The sequence below is a fragment of the Athene noctua genome, chromosome 19, assembly GCF_965140245.1.
Source record: "Athene noctua chromosome 19, bAthNoc1.hap1.1, whole genome shotgun sequence".
NCBI classification, from domain to species: Eukaryota; Metazoa; Chordata; class Aves; order Strigiformes; family Strigidae; genus Athene; species Athene noctua.
In genome coordinates this window covers 5,434,635-5,457,099 of record NC_134055.1, presented here as the reverse complement: position 1 = coordinate 5,457,099, position 22,465 = coordinate 5,434,635, and the positions used below count along the sequence as shown (strand labels likewise).

Genomic DNA, 22,465 nt, shown 5'->3' with positions numbered 1-22,465 from the left:
GGCTCCCTGCCCTCCCCTTCCCCTGTCACGGGAAAGGACATAGTGCCCCGGCCCCCCTGAGCCACGCAGCCACCTGCGCCGCCGGGCCCGAGGGGCCCAAAGTTGAGTTGTCAGCCACGCAGCGTCCCCGGAGCCAAGGGATGCTCCCCAAGAGCGCAGAAAAGAAAGTCACACTGACACCCACAAACTTTAAAATTTTTATTCAACAATTTACATCACTTATTGTCTGTCTTAACATATTCGATCTACACAAATTTCTTTTTTTTTTTCCTGATAAAATAATAAAATTTGGATAAATTTTGAAGACCTGTTGGTGCAGAATAAACAAAATTTCAGGTAACTTTTTTTTTTTTTTTTTTTTAAAACATTTAGTGTGAAGTATGACATCATTGGTAAAGATACATCATGCCATTACAGCTCATGGACATTACCTATCCTTACAGTCCGTGACATCACCCATACCAGCACAAGGGGCTGCGCCAGACACAGCTACAGCAGGTATTACACTAACTCTTCTAGCCACCCTCTCACGACCGGGAAAACGCCTACGTTTCCAGCTGGGCACACAGAGTGCATTAACCTAATCAGAAATACCAGGGAGGGGAGAAGAAAAGAAAACAAAGACTACCTTTACCGATCCGTGTGGTCGCACACTACAACATCGACAACAAAGAGGGGCTGCCCCTCTCCGCAGGTCAGAGGTAATTCAGCTCCTGAGCAGGTAGAGCACAACCCCTCGCAGCGATTTTAATACACACCAGGAAACCGAACGAAATGAGAACTTATCGACGGGGTGGAGGGGGAGGAGAGGCGATGGCTCCCGCCCGGAGGGGCCTCTCCCGCCCCAGCTCGCAGTCAAAGCGTGCGGTTGTGTTTTGCACCGCCCTTAACACTGAAATATTCAGGGGAGGGGGGAGAGAGGGGCATCCGTCCCCCCAGTAAACAAGTTGAGGACCTCCAGAGGCTCGCGAGCCGCTGAAGGTGTGTAAGTACACGTGTGATGGTAGATAGAAAAGCAGCCCTGTTCTGTATGAAAAAAAGCTGTCAAGTTAGTACAAATTTCTGCCATGGTGAAGGGAACATGAGGAGAAAGCTCAGGGTCCTTCTCCCATCACAAAATCCTGACTCTCCTGCACAAAGGCTCTGGGCTAAGCAACAAGTTTCCGAAGGTGGTACCTGCAACCCAATGCACCCAACTCCTGAAAACAGAACCAAAATAAAGCTCTCACCTCGGAGGCCGGCTGGAGCCGACCCTTCGCCCTGGCGGGCCGTGGATTACGGCCCCGCAGCGGGGCCAACGAGGACGCCTGTCCATCCCGCCCCACAGTGGGAATACACAACGGTAGGGTTTCTCATCGGTTAATTTTGTCATTAGAAGCCTCAGGTTTGCTCACGCCACCAGCCTGCAACGCAGCAGGCTGTGCTCCATCCCCTCCTCAAAGCTGCTTCGCCGGGGGCCCAGACACACGCGCCCCGACCCCATGGGCACCCGCAGGCCCGGCGGGACGCCGGTGGGTACCATCAGAGGAAAAAAAACGGCACTCGTTCATCCAGCAGTATGAAGTGTATCTGAAACACAAGCCAGCACACCCCGCTCCCTCCAATTCAATTACTAAAGTAGGCTCTTTAAAATAAAAAAATAATATATATATTTATATAGCTATACAGAGAGATACAGAGAAAGCAAAGGAGAGAGATAGGCTACTAAAAAAATCAAGAAGCGCCAGTTTTCTGCTACAGCTGTCAGCAAAGAACTGTCACCTTACTTCATACCCTCTGAGATGGTGAAGATAATGCAGGCAATGACAGCACAGGAATGCAAAAGAGGGCAGATAAGTCACTTCTGGTAATGAGACACAAATTAAACTTTCAAAACATGTGCATAGCTTTATTCATCTGCTTCAAACTAACCTTTTCACGGAGCTTCAGCGAAACCCGAGTGTGCAAAATGCATTTCTAAAAAATAATGCAAGCAAGCTTTCACATTTACAGTGGCAGAAGTACAGAAAGACTCGGACAGAAATCACACATTGGGGCAAGTGAGTTGGGAGAGAGATGAAGAAACAAGAATTGCACAGCTTCGTATTCTGAGTCACTGACTGCAAACAAGCATTTCTATTTTGTTAACTTTAAGCAAGGCGTGTTTACTTCTCCTTTACAAAAAAACTGAAAAAACCCCACAGTAACAAGAACCACAACCTGGAAGGGAATGAATCCCCGGGGCAACGGGATCCCCGGTGCCACAGAGAGCCCTAACTCCAGAGCAAAGCCGGTTCCAGACCTTCACTTGTTTTGGCTTTGCTGGCACATGCTTAATTTTGTCCGCAGGAGAACAGCAAAGCAGCTTCTCTTTCTCTCCCCGCCAAGTCACAGAAAATGGCTCGTGTTAGGAAAGGAAAGGTGCCACCCCACAGGACATTGTCCCCAGACTGTAAGACAGCCACTACGCAGGCTCGAGTCCAAGTCTCACATCGATGGGACAGTAACGAACCCTCGACTGTAGATGGGGCCCGGCCATCGTGCTGCCCGCCGGGAGCCCGGCCGTCCCACGCCGCAGCCCAGCAGCTCACACAGCACTACAAACTCTCTTCAGAAAAACTAAGCACACACGCAAGGCACATTTAGTCAGATGTACACACACACACGCATGTGTGTAGAAGAGCAAACGCTGGCCAAAAAAAAAAAAATTTAAAAAAATTGATGCTGAATAAACTAACCAAACAGGCTGAAAGTTCTGGCCTAGGGTATTTATATACTATTTTCCAGGCAGTTGTAATCCCCAAGCGTTTTGCCTACGTTACTTTAGACCTTCCTTACTCTTCCCTCACTTCAGAGAGGTACTTTATTTTCCTAAAGGATCTATAAATAGTCAAGTAAATTCCCTTTTTTCCCCTCCAGTAAACTCCTCCTTCACGGCACGCATCCCCCCATGGTGGCCCAGGTGTGACCCGTGAAGAGGTTCTAGACTGGCCCGTGCCCCGAGGCAGCGCCTCACTGCTCCCTAAGCTGTGGGCTTTCACGCCTCAGCCATCAGGTTTTGGCTGGGTAGATGGCCTGGCCTCGCTTTTTTCTTGGAAAAAAGCTTCTGACTCTGGGCACTGGCTGCTCCCCAGCACCCGAGGGCAGCTGGAGAAGGAGCCCGTGACTCCACAACACCAGGTGTGCGGGCAGGAAGGAGGCCATGCAATCTGTAATACTGCTGGTTAACTTCACATTGAGATAAAGCATGAAAAAGGTCTTTCTGCAGAGATGAGCAATTTCCTTCCATAAATAGATTCAAATAGAAAACAAAAATATTAAAACCGGAGACAAGACAATAGTTGATTGAGATTTTTCTACCTTTACAAATTACCCAGGCATCTTTCCCGCACCACCAGCCATCGAGGAAGGAGAAGTTGAAAACCTCAGGGATTTGCACTACCCTTCCAATAGCAGCTTGAGAAAAGGAAGGAGAGGGGGAAAAAAAAAAAAAAAAATGCACAGTGTTCTCTCAAGTTAAGAGTTCTCCTTTGCTTGCGTTTGCATAGAAATTCCCGTAGGTCAGCACCAAAATCAGGTACACCAGTCTCCTACACCCCAGCTCCCCCAGTTCCTATGCTACCCGCAGAGTTAGTGGCTGTGTTACAGGAGGGTTCAGCTATCCGCAGAGGAACTATATGGTCATGTAAAAAAAAAAAAGTGCATCACACATTCTTGATTTTCAGGGTTACTTATAGCAGCAGCAGCATTAATCCAAGACAATGAACAGTTGTAGATTCGTCCTTAAATGCAGCAACACTTAATGAAATGTCTTCAAGGAAGGTCATAAGAGGGTCCTTCTCAAAAGGATAAAATGAAAATTAGACTATTCAATATAGACAAAAAGGAGATAAAACAAAAATTAAAGACACAATCTTATTTACATTAAAAAAACATTCTTGTTAAAATATCTTTACAACACCTAAGCAAAAAAATACGTATTTTAAGAATAAAGCAGAAACTCCTAAAGCAGTATCCATTTTTGGAACCCTTATTTAGCACCTGAGGAAAGACTGTATGGAAAGCAGACAGGGTGTTTTTTTTATGTGTTTTTTTTTGTTTTTTTAAGAAAACTGTAAGTTGTGTTTTTGCTAAACGTTCATATGTTCGCAGTACACAAGTTTCATACCACAGAAAGAAATGAACTTTTTTGTTTTTTGTTTTCTTCTTTTTAAAGATACTCTACTGATTAATAAGGCTGTAGAAAAGGGATACTGCTATCTTACAAAATGGCTTTAGAGCTCTGGACACGTTATATGAAGCTTTCTGATTAACAGTCAAGATAAATACAGCTCAGCATTCCCTAGTGAAAGCACAGGCATGACTTTTGCTCCTGTCCCAGGACAGAGAGCAGCCCGACAGCCCCAGCAGCGTGTCCCCAAGTGTCTCGAGCCACCAACACAAGGCCACCGTGGAGCTCCCCTGTACCTCCCCAGACATCCACGGCTTCGGCGTTGAGCCGCTGAGCGATGCCACTTTTGAGGATCTCGAGCAGGATACACAGAAGCCAGCCTTACCCTGTGGTGTAACACGTATTGTGCAAATGTCTAAAGCTCTATAATCTCTGGAAGGCAGCGCGTCCGGCAGCGCAGACCAAGATCTTCTGCTCCTTCACACCAGCCACGGTTCCTCCTTCTGAAAAGCTTGTGCCAGGGCTTTTTTGCATGGAAAAAACGCTCTCGTGGTGGCCAAAGCCAGAATTCCTCTGGCTACTCTACCACGCTAGTGCTCCTCCAGCCCCAGCCCTCCTCCTGCCTTGCGCACCGGTGTGAAAACATGTAGCAGCTTTAAATTAGGCGTAGCCTTGTTCTCTTCCCTCCTAACCTCAACCATCTTCCCTTGTAAACAGCCTCTGTAAGGAAAACAAATCACTATGGACACACGCACAGAAAAATCTTCTAGGGACGTGACTCTTGAAAGCTTTGGACACCATAGCAATTTACTGAAAATGTTGAATCAAGAACAAAAACTGAACGCACAGGAAAACTACCAGCAGTTCTGAAACATGTCTGTGAATGCCATCGCTCCCGGATGTCCCTGAGGTCACCCACCGACCACTTCTGGAAAGGATGTTATCGTGCTACGGTAACACTCTCTTGAAGGTGAAAAGCACTAATTATACATGCAACTGAGAGGACAACTTCCATCTCTTTTTTTGCCTAGCAGGAAGCGATTTTCCTTTCGATTTAGCTAGCCTGTTCACCCTGTCACCCGCTCCCAGCTGCCGAAGAGCTGACATACCCGCAACCTAATGAGAACTGGGTTGTTTCTTCCACATATCAGAGAAGTTCACAGCAGCTACGAAAGGCAAACAGCGGGATTTACAGTTCAGAAAGGGTGATGGTTTGAAGTGGGTTAGCGACAGAATCCATGCTCTGGAGCAATCCACATTGTCAAAGAGACGAGAGATTTCTAACAACAAAAACAGGTTTCACAGATGATCTTAAACCAAAACCAAACTCCAACCAAACCTTGAAAGCCATCACACTGCCAATCCACCAGACCCACGGAGTAGGAGGGAGCAGAGAGGCTGAAGGTCCCCAAACCACCATCGCTGGAGACAGAAGCACAGAGCAGCTTTTAAATAATCTCTTGGGAGCCGAGGAAACACTCCCTGATCCACCAAAGAAAGCAGATCCCGTGCTGGATCTGGGCGGCGGAACGCACCCCAGCCTCCGTTACACGAGACCCTGTACAAGAAACACAGGACAGGACCTGCCAGCAGAGGAGGAGCTGTGGGGAGAGACCAGAGGAGAAAGGAGACAGCCCCTGCCCCTGCAGGAATCCTTACTCCAATAAATACAGCCTGGCATGGGAACTGGAGGAAAGGGACTCATCGGACCCACGGCAGGAACAGAAACGGGAGAGAATCCTTAACCTGAATTAGTATTTCATAGCTAATAAAAAAATAGGTCATGATCTCGCCCCTAGTGCCACTTTCCGACACTACACATACATAAGGGTTTTTGTTTTAAAACGTACTTTACTCAGTGTAATGAAAACAATGGCACAAATAAATACACACTCGCTCTCCTTACACAAGTAAGATGCTCGCACACGCAGCGCCAGCTCCTCGCCCCCCCCCCCACGCACAGACACCCTCGGCTGTGGGCCCAGGAGAGCAGGCTGCTGTACCCCCTCCCGGGCTGTATTTGGTTTATGCTACAGTACTAATACTCTGAGTCAAACAAAAACAAAACATGAGACTTATCAGTAACACCTTAGCATTATTTAAATGTGCTAAATTAGTCACAGCTGTATTTCAGGGTTTTTCTTTTTTTTTTTTTTTTATAAGTTTACACAAAAATAATCAGAAAACAGATTAAATCTTAAGATATTTTTAATAAGTGCTCAGTAAAGAATTGTGTGAGGACTTCAGGAGGACTGCAGACAGTGACAGGGCAAGTTACACAACAGCACGAGGAAGTTGCTTCCATGGTCCTGCCTGGCTCTAGGCAATAGTCTATCCCAGAAACACTGCCTGCGCCGGCAAGCCAGAGCTACAGGAGCTCAGAGAGAGGATTTCCTAACTGCTTAGCGTTGAGCACACACCGTGGAGCTCATGGAGGCAGATGGACAGATAGACAGTTGAAGAGAGGATGGTCAGAAATACAGCAGAGAAGCTGCAGAGGGTGTTTCTGGATGGGTCCCGGGGGTAAGGGGCCCTGCGCAGCAAGGCAAAGCAGCAGGGACAAACAGCAGGGGAAAAACCAACCCAACCCAGCACTTGGAACCATGTTTCTTTCAGCACTTCTTTTGCTATTTAGAAGAGAGACTGGACTAGGCCAAGATGAGCATCCTCAAATATTCAGCAAGACTCGGATCTTTCTAAAGGCGCAATGTCAGATTCAGCACGGGTTATTGCTGTTCAGCTTCTGCATCGCGCCAGCCCCGAGAGCAGATCGGGGGGCAGGGGGTACCGGTACAGCACAGACCCCAGGTAAGCAAAACAGGGTTTGGTTTGTGGGTTTTTGTGGTTGATTTTTTTTTTTTTTTTTTTTTTTTTTAAATGGAACCCAGCCCTTAAGGCGACAAGTGACTACACAAGGCAAACAAATACACAGCAGAGCCTTAAAGCCAGTAAAACAAACTGGAAACTTTGCTATTAGCCTTCAACTTGTTGAAAACAATAAAAAAAAAAAAAAGGACATTTCTTCCACCTTAATTTTCCCAGTCCCATCATACAGTTTGTTCAACACTTTAAAGCTCAGGAATGCCCCAGCTCTTCCACAGCGGAGCCGGAGGCGATTCTGACTTTTGGCAAGCAGTTGGGAGACTCAACAGAATTAAAAATAGGAACGTCGGAGGACTAGGTGTCGGGCACATCTGTAAACATGTTATACATCTGAAAGTTACACACACCTGTAAAGGTGGTACAGTTTATAGGTGAAACAGAACTATTTGCGACTGGCCAACCACACATTTCTGAACCTGGACTGATACAATACATGATTACTATATAGTATTACACTACAGTATCATACTATATAGTATTTTATACATAAAATGGAGTAGGCAATCCATAGTCAAACTTTTAAAACTAAGTCTGGCAGAAAGCTAGCAATCTTACAAAAGGTACAGAATCAAGTTTCATCGTCCCACCATGAATTGAAGCGTCTCATTCAGAAACAATCTTATTAAAAGAATAAAAACAATTAAAAAAACGCATGCTACATACTCCTAGTTAACAAAAAAAAAAAAAAAAAGAAAGAAAAAATGTGGATAAATCTAAGCACAAGGGGTAGGCAAAAGTTTTGGGCTTATCTGCTTCCTGTAATGCCCCATAGAGTCCAGTCTAATTTTAAGAGACTCCAACTGCTGCTGACCTTGATACCCTGACATACACGAGCCAGTATTTGGCCACAAACACCCACGATGAGCATGGGGTACGTGTGGAGCCAGGGCGGGTCACAAAACCCATTTTTTGCTTCATTCATTGCTTGCTTTTGCACTGGACCCTGTGAACTTTCCACCTTTTAAAAAGCCCAGAAAAACTACCCAACCCCAAGATGATTTGGATGCGCTACACAAGCTGCAATGGGACAGAGCAGGTTACACAGCTGGGGCCTGCAGTCTGCTCAGCCTTCTCTACCACTGCTAGGAAGCTTTTCTTTCATTGGGATTTTTTTTTTTTAAATTTTTAAATTATTATTTTCATTCCTAAGTCCTCCATTTTTGTAATAAAATATATTTTTATTAAGAGATAATTAGAAGCAGAGCCCAGAAATACACAGACTGCATTAAAATATAAAAAAAAGCATTTCCAAGGGGCAGGCGCGGGAAGCCCAGCCATTGCCATTCTATGGACAAATTGAAAAGGATTCAAATTTCCTTTTTTTTTTTTTTTTTCTTTCCTTTTTTCTTTTTTTTTTCCTTTTTATTTTTTTTTTTTGGTAAGAGAAAAAATAATTCAAGAAGGGTGAAAGTTAGCAGAACTCAATTCCTCTTCAGTTTTCCAATGAAAATGGGAAAAAAATCCAGCACATTTAGTGTTAGGAGACAGACAGAGCAAATATGAAGCACCTACAGATGAAAGCAGAAGATTTTTTTTTTTTTTTTTTTTGCTCCCAGTAATACAATGGCATTAAACTGTGGGAACAGTGGTTTTTTTTTGTTGTTGTGTTTTTTGTTGTGGGTTTTTTTCCCCCCCCCCATATTAAATGCCTAAACAGATTGCTTATTTTTGCATGTTTTCTTTTAAAATGAAATAACTCTTGCAGTTGCAATAGTCCAACGTGTAACCGGAGCCAGGTCAACTGTGTGACTTCACCATGCATCCTAGAACTGCAGTATTACCATCTTCCCCCAGAAGAATGACGCTTTAAGACAATATCCCCAGCATAGAATTGCTGCTTTACTCCTGGCAAAACATGCGGATTAGAATTCTCTGGAAAAAAGAAACTCTGCAAGCTTCAAGGTGTTTCTCCAGCATTCAATGGAAAACAAAACAGAAAAAAAAAAACCACAACAAACAGAAACCAAATAGGGGAGGTTGAAGGGAAAGGGGAGATGAAGGATGGTGAATCATCCTGATTTCCCTGTGATTAGTGTGTCACTACAGTCACAGAACAAGAAACAGAAACCTTGTCAAGTGGAAATGCCTCTCCAGTGGGTTGCTGTTGCCCATGTAGACGACAGCAGGAACTTTAGAACCGGGCTTGTAAATTGAGTCTGTATTTGTTAAATCACTTGCATTCACTCTTTAAACAAAAAGAAAACAAAAGAAACGAAAAAAATCTATTCAGTACCGGAGATTAAATAATCACGTGTGTAGTCTCGTTGAAATAAATTTTCAGATTCCTTAAGAAGTCTAATTACTTTCAGTTGCCATTTTTAAATAACTATATATATATTTGAATATATTATCCTGGGATTCTAGTTATGGTTCCTCTGCTGCACTGAAGATTTAGAAGGAGCATAAAAGCCTTTTGTCCCCCACGAACAGCACAAATGCTGCAGAAAGGTTATAACAGGCAGTCTCGTCTTGCTACCTTCATTGATCCGGGCGATCCATGGCTTCATCGTAAGTGATTATCCTTTTGGGATCTGGAAAGAAAGCAAAATCCAAAGTTTTTGACAAGCTACTTTCAGGACCTGTGCCTGAAGACATTTACAATTGATCTCAAGGTACTACTCAGCCGTTAACAAACTTTTCCAGTGACACCACCTCCTGCAAGTGCCCTGGGGAGCCCTGGCTGGCTCCAGCTCCCCACGTCACACCCCTGGGCAGCAGTACACCTGTCCCACGGACCACTCTTCCCACAAGCTGACACTGAATATCTTCACAGGTGAACAGTGGGGATACACCAGAATTTAAAACTTATTCTTGGGTGTGACACCCAACACCCAGAAATAGAAAGCAATTCTGTATACACATAGGGAAGACTCGTTAAATCTAATTTGACTCTGGTTTTATTGCTCTTTAGAGACTCTGTTTCTCTCAGAACACCCCACCCTTACGGCAAAGCTTACTGTCCTGACTTCTAGCAATCTAAAACACAGATAAACCCAGACTACAAACAGCAGGCACTGAGGAACTAAACTCTGATATCTCCAGACACCAAGACAATCTACTCCCATCACCCATCCCAACAGACAGAGCAGAACAGAACAATTTGGTTTATTTATTCTTTCCAACACCCTTACCTTGCTTCTGCAAATTCCAAACCGATTCCATTTCTGTGGAGGCAAATCAAGAAGACCATCGTTACTATGCAGATTGATGCTGCCATTAGAGACAACTTCAAACATGCTTTAATTTCCCAAGAGTGACACGACACCACTGCAGTTGTGCCAAGGCTTCCAGACACAGCCAACCCCATCCAGCCCAGCAGCACAGCCCCAACCCAGCCCCCAGGACTGCACGAGTTTGACGTGAATGATCCGGCAATAAAAGTCAGAGAGATGGCTGTAACATGGTCTTAAGGGTCAGACGGCCAAACTGAGCATCAGAAATGTCACTGCCATTCTCTGCTCCTACAAAACACGATTCAGGGTTTAGTCTGCCTCCGATGCTGCTTCACACATTACAGCCTCAACAAGTAGCCTGGAGAGATTATTTTTATGAGTTGACGCTTAGCGTGTGTGAAATCAGAACCTCTGGACAAAGCGAGTTTCTCATGGTTCACAGCATGCATCTGCTGAAGCACACCATGCAAAGATTACTCTGCTAACATCACCGCAGAACTGCCGCCAACATATCACCCGAGAACAAGGTGTAATGCTTGAGACGCCTGGCTCCCTGCTTGGCTTGCAGTTCTTTCTCCAGTTTACTTCTACAACACACTTGTGGGCTAAAGACAAAGAAACCCTCCCCAATTCTCACTGAAAGAACACATGCTTTTGTTTACATAAGAAATAATAGCAAATGCTCTTTTCATTCATATTAAGAAACAGAACACTCTTCCCTTTAAAATATCCCCCTAACTAAATCACATCTTTTAGAGACCTAATCAAAATAACTACATTTAGCCACTACCAGGTTGGAATTTTGCAAGCTAGAACATTTACAAAGACACTAACTGTACCCTGCGCCCAAGTTTAAGAGAAAAAATTATAGAAAAGGAGCATTTAGTAAGTAGGAACATAACCTGTAAGAACAATCAAGTCTGCCTTCTGCCAGAAAGGAGGGTGACAAGACCTTGGTAGGGGCTAGGAACAGAGAATGGCCATGGATTACTAAACCACACAGTATGTGCAGTAAAGCACAAAACAAGGCAATAAGTAAACTAACAGGCATGGGAAAGGAAGAAGAAAAAACCCCACAAAACTCATGGCCTCAGCATGATGTGTGCCAAGTGTCACCTCGATCAATCGCTTGCATGTTCGCATCCCTTCTCCAAGCCTTCATCTGTCCTTTGTCCACTACAATCTCAAGCTCCCTGGGACAGGAAATTGCATGCAAATAAATATTGCCAGTCCTCTCTGCACAATTAAGTCTTTTGTAAGGAAGGCCCTGACAAAATTTTATGAGGTCTGTTATTTTTGTGTCACAATAATAACAGCAATACTATACACTTTTATCGGGGGAACCCTAAGTGCTTTGGGAATAGTAACCAGCCTCTAACACCTCCAGGGATAGAAGCAACCTAACAAGGGACTACATCCCTCATCTGCCAGATGCAGATTCCCCAGAAGTAAAATGAACCAGCTACTAAAATTACCTCCAGCAGAGCTAGTTTTCCATTCAGTGAAGTTAGATGCATCATTTCCTAACAGCTAAAGAACATCACCTATTCTAACAGCTTTCCCTAAAGGCAGGGGACAGAAAACTACTCTCAAGTTGTTGGCTCCTCCACATCAGAGCAACGTTTGAGCATCAAATACAAGGCAGAGGCTGAATCACTGCCCGCTACTGCATCTCCATGCAAAAGACCATGCTTTCTTTTGCACTTCCATTTGGTCCCAACCTCACTGGACACCAAAAGAATGTGAATTACCTGTTTTAAGATGTGCCTGACAATAAGATAGTGAGATACTGTCAAAAACACACCAAAAACCTCGTAATTTGTTAAAATTCTGTTTAAGAAAAAACCCCAAACAAACCCACACCCAAACTCTCCAACCTTTTCAGACTTCAATCTTCCTTCTCCTTCTGAAAGAGGTAGGAGAGAGGGTGGTGTAAAGCGTCCTGTAAATCCCAACACCTGGACACATTGGCTGGCAGATGCTCAGCCAGACAAAGCTACAAAACCAAAGATAATCGTCAAAGTGGCTGCGACTGTTACTGAATATCATCTGCCATCAGAAGAGCAAGAGCAAGGTCCTCCCCTCTACTTGGCCAGCAGCACATGGATATGGGATAGCACAGGTTAAGCACATTTACCAACTGAAACAACTTCACAGAGAGGAAAAAAAAAAAAAAAAAGTAAGTCTTGGGCTCACTGCAAGACAAAACTAGGGGAAAAAAAAAGGTTTTCCTTCAACACTTTACATAGCCCTCTGGCTCATGGTTAGTGGAGGACCTGCCCAGGGCAGACAGCCCCAGCCACATCTAGTTCCAGCCAGGGAGAGGAACCACTTTTTCTGAGGACCATCACCGAAACAAAGGGTCAGTGGAGAAAGGCTTTGATGTCAGGAACAGACTAAAGCACACACTGGTGAATTGCACTGAGATTCCTCATAGGTCAATAAACTTTACAGCAGGACTGGTACATAACCTTGGAGGGGAAAGAAGTCTTTCTGTGATAACTTGTTAAAACAGCCACTTTTACATGCATTTTCCTTGCTAAGAGAGGCTGCCCCTGCAAAGAGAAGTGTCTGCACAATGCCACAGTACTAGGTCTTTGTTCTTTTAAATCTAACATATAAACTGACAATTGTCCCTACAATGAAGTGCTAAAAAAAAAAAAATAAATAACGGGGACCATCCTCCTCTGACTTTTCTGTTTCTATCTGCAGGGCACAATGGGGACTGCCCCTGAAACAAAGCAAAGGCTAAAAATTCAATGCTGAGGAGACTCATTGCTGTACAGAATATACTGTACTCATCCTGACAACTGGAAAAAGCAGAGTTGAAGGAGAATTACATCAGCTTTTACCCCACAGCTCAGGACCCACAAGACCATAAGCAACAGACTAAGATCTAACCTCTTTCCCACTGAGGGGGATGGGAAACCAAGGCGCTTCCCCCCCCCCCCCCCCCCCCCCCCCCCCGAGGTGAACGATGAAAATTGCTGAATTCACAGCTCTGCTATTTCTTGTGACCCAGTTCACCATTCCGGCAAAAGCCACTCCTGGCTGGCCCATGCTGTCTTGCTCTATTTTCCATGCTGCTCTTCTGCTTCACGCAAGCAGAGATGCTGGCGCGACCGAGATGCTGAGAAGGAACAAAGCAGCAGCACAGGCAGAAACTCAGGGGCAAAGCAGAAGAAGGAAACACTGCAGTTACTTCTCCTCCACCTATGTGGTCTTTGCTACTGTGCAGTTGGAGACCTCAATTATTTGCTTTTTAGCTAAGGACAAGCAAACTACTGAGCTTCCCACCACAAATCTTGCCGTACAGAGCCTGGTGTTAGTGACAGACAGCCTGGCCTGGAAGACTGTAGCTGTCCAAACATAACAAAATTCTGCAAAGCGTTGACAATTATTCCGATATGAAACATTTAATCCAGCTATCTTTAAAAGGAGCTAAAGCAGTAAGATACTTATTTCAATAGAAGTAAACCTGAGATACACCCAGCCTCCTCTTTTGAAGGACCAAAAAAACCAGCGAGGACCAGTTTTACCTCAAAAAGATGAGGATTTTGGCAAAGCCAAACTGAGGCAGAGGTTCAGTTCTAACCTAGTTAGAGACAATGTCCCTAAGTGAGAGCATTACTCCTTCCTGATCCTTCCAGTCTCCCATACTAAGCTACCGTCCCTGTCTCAAACCAGACAGTAGTCCCCACTGGTGCTCAACTAAAATCAGATCTACCTTGCTAAATCAGGTATGTCACCTGCGAGTGTTTCAAGGCACGGACACAAACACCGAGTGGCACGTGCTGTCAATGAAGGCAGCCACGTTGAAGGATCGTGTTTTACAGTCAAGTGGATCAGATGATCAAGGGAGTCTCTTTTGCCCTTTAAAAAGAAGAAAAATAAGGCAAAAAGCAAGGCACAGAGCAGGGGCACAAAGGAAAGCAACACGAAAAGCATCCAAGAGAACAGGAGGGCGCATCGTCAGCCTTGCCGGCATGCTCCCAGTGCCTTGACTTCTGAGGAAGAAGCAACATGAGCACACAAATGAGCACAGCTTTCACCACCAGGACCTCGCTCTGCTCTGCAGCCACCCAGCCCCACGGCCCAGCAGACTCACCAGCACACACGGTGCTGCAGTGGTTTAAACAGGATTACTGTAGCAGAGCCGGCCCGCCCTGTGCCTTACCTCCTCCATCCATCCTTTCCCAGGGAAGCTGTGAAGCAATTACAGTCTATAATGCCCCTTGCAGTCTCTGGACAAATCACGCGCAGGAAAGCCTGGTTTGCTGGAACAAAGCTCCTGAGCAAGCTGGAGGCTTTCCCATAGTCTATTTACAGTCCAGGATGAGGAACCACATAACCTGATCACAGCTACAGGCACTAACAGTGCAAAAAAGGGTCTGAGCTTACAACAAACAGGTCAAAGCACTCTCACACTAGTGCCCTTTCCTCACTGCAACACCCAGAGCTTCATCCTTGCACAATGGAGGAGCTCAAGGTAGGGACCCCACCAGTGCTCCACGCTCACCCCTGTCCTTGCCCAATCGTGTCTCTTTGTGTCCATAACCCCAGAGGCAGGACAAATTTGAGGATCAAACTATGGAGACTTTGCTCAAAAGCAAACAGATCAATCAGAAGAGGGAGAAGTTCACCTTTCTCTCGAAATCAAAACCAAACAATCCGAGGATCCAACTGCCCGGGACACCCTAACACCAGCCCAGGCAAACCCGCAGGCTCTCCCAAGCAGGAAGGAGGGGAAGGCAGCTGGTGAAAAATAAGCTAGTGAAATCTTTCCTTTCCTATTGCAGAGAAACTGGTTGGCTAGGAGGAGGACCTCAGGAAAACAGCCCAAGATAAACTGAGAGAATAGTGTGGGAATTAACCACTGCGCTGCTGTCCTGCAAACACACCCTGGCAGCTCCATTTTGTAGTCATTTCGCAGCACGCTGTGCCACAGGAGCTCACCCGCAGGGCTCTGGCTGCAGGATCATGGCCATCAAGAAAGGACACACAGAGGAAGGCGCCGTCCCTCCCAATACCCCTAAACCCAACTCACCCCGATGCACTTGAACACACTAAGAAATGCAACACCCACAGAAGACATACTAAGACCTGGACTGATCTCCTGCTTTGTAAACCAGCAACAGCATCTGAAGACTAGCAGAAAGACAAGCTCAAGCTGTCTCGGAGCACCCCATCACTGCATTAATGACAACACTGATTAGAAACATCCATCATCTTTTACCCCTAAGTAACACCTTGAAGTTGGCACAGATACAGTTTAAAAAATAAAACTGGCAGAGGAGCAGCGGGGCAGGAACAGTTTCCCCAGGGCATCACAGGGGTGTTTGCTTTGGATGCTCAGAGAAAAAGCATTCACATGCAGAAGCAGGGAAAGAGCAGAAAACAATCTTTTTTTTAAAGGAGTGCTTTAGGTGTCCATTCTTGCCATTGAATGTAATTAACTATTGTGTTTAGAAGAACTAAACGCAGCCAGACTTCGAAGTTAACACCTCTTTAAGAGGACAGGGGAAGGGAGTGTTCTTTATTTTCCTGTTGTTACAATTGTTATACTGGGGTCTGTCTTTCACACAGCTAGGGAGAAAAGGAGAGCTGATGGGCCTTGCTGCAGCTGTACAGAATTGCTTTTCTACAAGAAAGTTCAGGCTGACAAAACCACAAAGAGACAAACTTAAGTGTTGGGAAAATTTGCAGACTTAAGGATTGCCTAGGACCTTCCTTCTACACCATACCACGCCTTCTGGTACCCCCATTTTCTGATGGAAAACTGGGATTTAGGCTGCGGGCAGACACAAAAAACGAGAACAGAAAGCCTGCTTTAATACTGGAATAGACTGAGTAGAGGATAGAGGACCCAGATAAAATAAATTGACGAACGCTGTTCTCAAGAATACTAGAGCTTAAGATGTTAACATCGTGAGAGTGAGATGACCTGGAAGAAATATTTGGAGTAGTTATTTTTAAATGACTGGACTTGCTATTACTGAAGGATGGCATCTAAGTTTCTGTATGCTATACAGAGAGTTTGTGAACAAGAAATTTAAGAACTCTGCAAAAATAGCAAATTCGCCAGTGTCAACCAAATACTTTGCAAGACATAATCTACATATGCATGTGGAACAGTAAACAAACGGATGATCACCTTTTTCTCTTCAAAGTAGGGGAGTGGAGGAAGGGACGAATCAAAAAGGAACTGCCTCTGTGCAACACAAGTAACACCGTGCCAAAGGGAACACGCAATCAGGCTCCTGTTAACACCGAGCCAGGACCAAAAGCCAAGAACTGCCACAAGACCTCAGAGCTTCTGGGGCTGAGGCTAAAGCAGAAAGCAAGCCATCCCACAGGCTTCCTTCTCTTCGTTCCCACTTTAAAGCGTCTGTATCATGTTTGAGTCATTTCAGTCTCAAAAAAAAACCAAAACCCACCCCAGGAAAAAAAGCAGCTGGACTACAAAGGACTCCATGAAAGCAGTAAAATCATCTGAAAGATTTGGCCTACAAAGACAACAGGAAAATTCAATCTGCAGCTCAGAGAAGAGCTGATAAGTAAAGATTTGTCTTGCTGTTGCCATAATACTCAAGAAGGGCAGGGGGAAAAAAATGTGTGTGTATGTGTTTGCTTAAAAAAATAAATCACACCATGAAAAGTCACAGGAATATTTTTTTTCTTCCTTCAAAGCCATGATTTCATTGCCTGATCTGCCCAGGGGAGAAGCTGCAACACTTTGGTGGTGGAGGTGTGAGTACAGACTATGAAGCCTTCTCGGTGACGAGAGTATCACCTGGTAAAGCTGGAACAGAGCAGGTGAACCTACACATTTTAACTCCTTCCAGCTTAGGAGGACCTACTTATTCCATAGGAATTAAAATGTAAAACACACTAGCTAACTATCATCCCCATCAACATCACTTACACATATCCGCAGGAATAGGGAAACAAATATCTCTTAACATTAATTAAACCACCGTTTGAACAATTTTCCCAAACCCTTATCGCCATTAGAGATATGCAAGCAAAAAGCTCATTTTTACAACAATCAGAATTGCTGTAAGGAATATATGTTAGAACACTGCACTTAAAAAAAAATTAAAAAGAGAAGAGAATGCCCTTAGGCAGCAAGTTAAGCCATTACCTTTAGTGTGATATATAACAGCAGCCCTCAGGTCAAAAGAACCCCAGCTATCTTTCCTTTCTAGGCCTCTCTGGTACCTCTGTTCTTTGGCGGAGGCTAGCAAATTGTTCGTAGGAGAGGCCAGAGGATTCTCTATTTCATAGTCTTTTGAAAGAAACACTAAAGCACCTTGGCTACCGGTGTCTGCCTTTTGTAGGTCACCTGTGTGATGCGACTCCAAAGCTAAGACACCACCCTCAACAGCAGTCCCAGGCTTAAGAATAGCACTAAGAATTTGAGGGCTAGTCCGTTTATCCAGCTCATAAGCCTTAGGAAACACAGGTTGTTCAGTTCCTGAGGGAATGATTTCAGCACACTGTGAAACCAAAGTGGCAGGATATTCCCCTTGAAATGTCACTTCCATTAACTGATTATCCGCAGATTTCCCCACCACAGTTTCAGGTCCAGCGCTGGGCTCGTTTATGAAAGACAAGCCCCACTGATTCTGGAAGATATCTCCCAGGTTCTGCTGATTTGTCTGCGATGGGAAATCGACTTGCGCTGTACCCAGAAGGACAGTTTGCATATTTGAAGGGTAGATAAAAAGGCTAGATTTCTTTTGTTCGAGAGCTGTTGAAGTTGTACTCATGTCCTGGGGTACTGACTCAGAGGAGGTTGATGGTACAGTACTAGCAGCAGTCGAGAGCAGTGGCTGGGACCCCGGAGAATACACACTTCCATCAGTCCCTGCTAGAATTGGCCCGTTTGAGAAGCTAGCAGAAGTAACAGATTTCATAGCAGACATGGGGACCTGGGACAGCCGACTTGATGTTTGGGCCTGAGTTTCCCCGGCAGATGACGAAGATGACGAAGACGATGTGGATGGGGTTTGAGCTGCTTTGTTGAGGTTTTCTTTAACTTTACTTGCATAACTTATTTTGGGAACAATTTTAGCACTGCTATTGTCCACTGGAAAAACCGGGGGTGGTTTAAACAAGGTCCATGAGTCCTCTTTAGATGTAGTCGATGATGCGTGCTTCCCTTTGGGCCGGTCATCAAACTTCTTGCTGCTAATCCCAGGTTTGGCATCAGAGTTTTTTCGCTGTACATCCCCAAGCCCAGGCTTCCCCCGGCCTGCTCCACCAGCCCCAGCCTCGTATTTCCAAACAGGCTTAGTATTTTCAATTCGGTTCCCCTTTTGTTCACTATAATCAGGCTTGAAACTCTCAAGTTCCTGTTTTAAGGTGGGTGCACTGACCTCCTGTTGCATTATTTTGTCCTGTACTAGATTCAGGTTCTCACAACCCTTGGCACTGTTGCGCCTGCCTTTCCGTTTCTTAAGCGTAGTATATCCACTCTCGGAGCCGCTACCATCGTTATCGGCCCCTCTGCCTACATAGCCATTCGTGATATAGCTAGAATTATTGGTTACTACACCGTTTGGTATAGACACTCCCTCTGGCTTGTCTGAGGACTGGCTTTCTCTAAGTTTATTTTCGTAGGACTTCTCATTCTTTTTGTCCATGCTATTTTTCTGAATGAAGTTCTTGGTTTTGATTCCAGCTTTCCCCAAAGCACTGGCCTTCACAGTCTGCTTTGGGGTCACGTTAGTGTCTACGAGCTGCTGGCTGCCATTGGGTACCCTGGATCCTGGGGTGGTGGTTTCATCAGAGCACAGGCCCTTTAATGACGCTTCTCTTTCTCCTGCGTTACCATTTAGCTCTCCGTAGCCTAGAAGAAAGCCAAAACCAACAAAAAGGCAAGAATTAGAATGTGAAATGTTAAACTTCTGATTGTAGAAAGCTGTAATCAGCCCCAAACATATCCAGTTTCCTCAAGCAGACATTTTAAAATAGCAAAATGTCTAGTCTCTGATGTACAAAAGCATATGCTTATTTGCTGGAAACCACGCCAAGAAGGGTTAAGCAGAAACTACCAGCAGCTACTGACTCCTGCATACAACAGGGTGACATACAGATTGTAAAACAAAGCAAAGGTATATACAGATACTATGTAAGGAAAATATGCTGTACTGAAGATCACCGGCAAGCTGGAAAGCTATTTCATCAGCTACTATTTCCAGGTCACAAAGGAAAAAAATTAATTCCCAGGATGCTTCAAGACACGGGGATCCGCTGCCTTTGCTGCAAGATTTGTTGAAGTTCAGAATCCATACGGTAAACTAGGGCTAACTCCTACCATCTCCATCAGCTCCCAGGCCAGCAACACTAGCAGCCCACCCTCCCTCCCACCTTCCTCCCAAACACCATCTCTAGTAAAGGGGTCAAAAAAGAAAAAAGAAAAGCACCATCTTCCAAAAGGACATGTGCAAGTCCAGTCGGGAGGTGCAGGAAAGAAAGGGTGACCACATCTCCTCACTTCAAGATAGCAACCAACACCTCCCTACACAAGCTCTTTAGCACTGAAAAGGTGATAAAACTGTGAAGAAATGCATCCCTAGAAGCACCCTTCCACCACTACCAGCAACTGGTCTCCTGTTCACTGAGAAACTTTGCTATTTCAGAGTCCCTGAGAGTCCCGGTACTAGTTTGAGACCCAAGAAATTAAATACTTGCTGAGGGCTCCAACTCATCAAACCCTGAGACTATACTGTACACTCAGCTTTCCTTTTTGCTTCTGAAGTTCCATTTCTAGGCCTTACGATTCTGAAGTGAATCTGGAGACTGCAATTCAAGTGGAACTGGAAGCCCAGGACAGTCTAGGCTGAACCAACCACCACACCTTCCTTTTTTTTTTTTTTTTTCCTCCTTTTCAAAAATCTCTGGCCAGAGACCTATTGCTTCTAAGGACCTTGGCTACAATGCCCCAAGAGAAACCTTGAAGCCCCCAGCGAGATGGAAGAGTATGCTGTACCCAGCTCAACAAACACACTCCAGCTGTGGACAGAGCAGAGGGGGCTTCTTCTTACTGCACCCCCTCCTGCTCTGAATCATCCATCCTCCTTCCCCAGGGTGGGAAGCCTTAGTCCCCCGCAACGACGGACCCACCTAAGGCTTCATCTGCAGCCATGGTGGTGCGGTCAGCAGGGTGTACCCAGTGCCCCAAGAACAGGAGTGGGCAAAACTCCAGCTTGAAAAAGGCTGGTTTTGTTGTTGCCGATGTCATTACAATTAAATGCTGTACTAAAAACCATTGCTACCCTCACATCCTGGAGCCTCAGATGTCTGGCAGATGTAACTGCTCAAGTTCTGTGCAAGTCGGGAACACAGGAATCCTTGTAGGAATCTTTACAGAAATTCCACAACTGAGTTTGCCGAGAGGGATCAAAAAGGGTTTAACTACGCACAAGTATCTGTAAGCACCACAGCTCCCACTATAACTTTGAAATACACTGTTAAGAATATTAACCATAAATACTCCATCCCAGAGAAAACCCATAGGATGGGGCTCTCTGCTGAGTCAAGGGCTAAAAATTAAGGATTTCAGAATAACGTGCAGCGAAGACTTCTGAAGCACAACGTGCTATAGCTGACCTTGTATGACTCAAGACTTCTGACACCACTTGTTAATGAAACAAAACAATAAGAGTGGTCATAAGACCATTGCAGATGAAGAGCGAAAGAATAAAATGAAGAACAAAATCCATTTCAGTAAGTCAGTGTGTCAGCAGTTTCTAGTTCCAATTTTCAAGTATTCACAACTCGGCTGCCTGAGTTTTCTCCAAATCAACATTTGGCACAGCTGGCTCTGGCCTGGACACAAAGGTGCGGCAACCAAAATTTAGGGAAAAAAAAAAAAAAAAAAAAAGATGTGAAAATGAACAGGTGAGGAGTATTTGGCAATCTCACAAATCGTTTCATAGCTGGAAAGGGAGGGGTGTCAGAGTAAATGCGTATTAAAACCCCGGGCACACTGCGAGCAGTGAAATGACTACTCAACTTATTTTTGCTCAGGAACTTATTTTAGCGTGTGCCCGACCCGGTCCCTCCCTACCCCCGCTCCGGAGGCTGGGCAGGGGGCAGCGCGCCTGGCTCTGGGGCACTCCCAGCCCCGCTCCCGAGGCCAGCCAGGTCCCTCCCCACCTCCCGCCTGATTATGTAAATGAAAATTTCAAGGGGAAAAAAAAAAAAAAAATAAAAAACGTACATGGGATTCTGGCTGTTCTCGTAATCACGCACTTAAAGCCCACACAAACCTCCAAAGGGGATTTTTTTTTTTTTGTTTTGTTTGAAGCCACAGCAGCCGGGCAGCCCCCCCAGCACGGAGATGGGGGCTCCGGCCCTGCCCGGGAGCAGCCGCCCCCCCCGCCGGGGCTGCCCGGCCACCGCCTCTGCGGCGCTACCGCCCGCCCGGCGCGCCGGTACGGCACAGCCCCTCCGCCCCGGCCCCGGGGGGGAGCGCGGCCCCTGCGCCCCCCCCGGCTACGGGAAAAGAGGCGTCCGAAAGCCGCCAGGCCCCACCAGGCCGCTCCCGCCGGCGGGGCCGGGCCGGGCCCCTCCGCCTTATCTGAGTCATTGATTTTTACGCTCATCAATTTTTAACCAGCACCTCGCCCCTCATCGCTCCCCCCACACCCGCACACCACCACCACCACCCCCCCCCCCCCAACACCCCGGCTCGGCGCGGCCCGGGCGGGGGGCGGCCCGGCCCCACGTGCCCGGCGGGCGGTGGCGGTGCCGGCGGGCCCCGCTGCTCCCGCAGCCGCGCCGGCCCCAACATGGCGGACAGGAAGCGGCCCCAGCGCGGCGGAGAAGCTTCCAGCCGGGCCGGGGGAGGAGGAGGAGGAGAAGGAGAAGGAGGAGGAGGAGAAGGAGGAGGAGGGCCCCGGTCCGCCGCCACCCCGCGAAGGTCACAGGCCCCGGTCCGCCGCCCTCCCCGACCTGTTCTCCGTTTCGGCGCGTCCTGGTGCTGCGGGCCGCCGTGCTTGTGGTCGTGTCGGAGCGGCGGCTTGGGCTGGGCTCGGCCGTCGGCCGTCGGCAGGTAGGAGCTCTGCGGGTGGTGGTGGTGGTGGTGGTGGCCGTAGTAGTAATAATGGTGGTGATGGTGGTGGTGGGGCTGCTCCTCCATGGGGGGCGGCTGAACGGGGAAGGGAAAAGGGGAGGGGGGGGGAAAAGGGAAAAAGGGAGGGGGGGGGGAAGGCCGGCTTGGGGTGCTCGCTGCTGGGCCGTGCGGCTC

General features: G+C 46.3%; 1 protein-coding gene across 1 annotated transcript; it reads right to left on the bottom strand.

Moving 5' to 3' along the window:
- Nucleotides 1–185: 185 nt before the first annotated feature.
- On the bottom strand, nucleotides 186–22,425 carry NUFIP2 (nuclear FMR1 interacting protein 2). Its single transcript, XM_074923018.1, has 4 exons — nucleotides 22,171–22,425; nucleotides 17,351–19,060; nucleotides 10,165–10,197; nucleotides 186–9,564 (listed from the first exon to the last, which is right to left on the bottom strand). Exons 1-4 carry the CDS (start codon nucleotides 22,355–22,357, stop codon nucleotides 9,512–9,514), a joined length of 1,983 nt encoding a protein of 660 aa, XP_074779119.1. The 5' UTR covers nucleotides 22,358–22,425; the 3' UTR covers nucleotides 186–9,511.
- Between the last annotated feature and the right edge of the window lie 40 nt (nucleotides 22,426–22,465).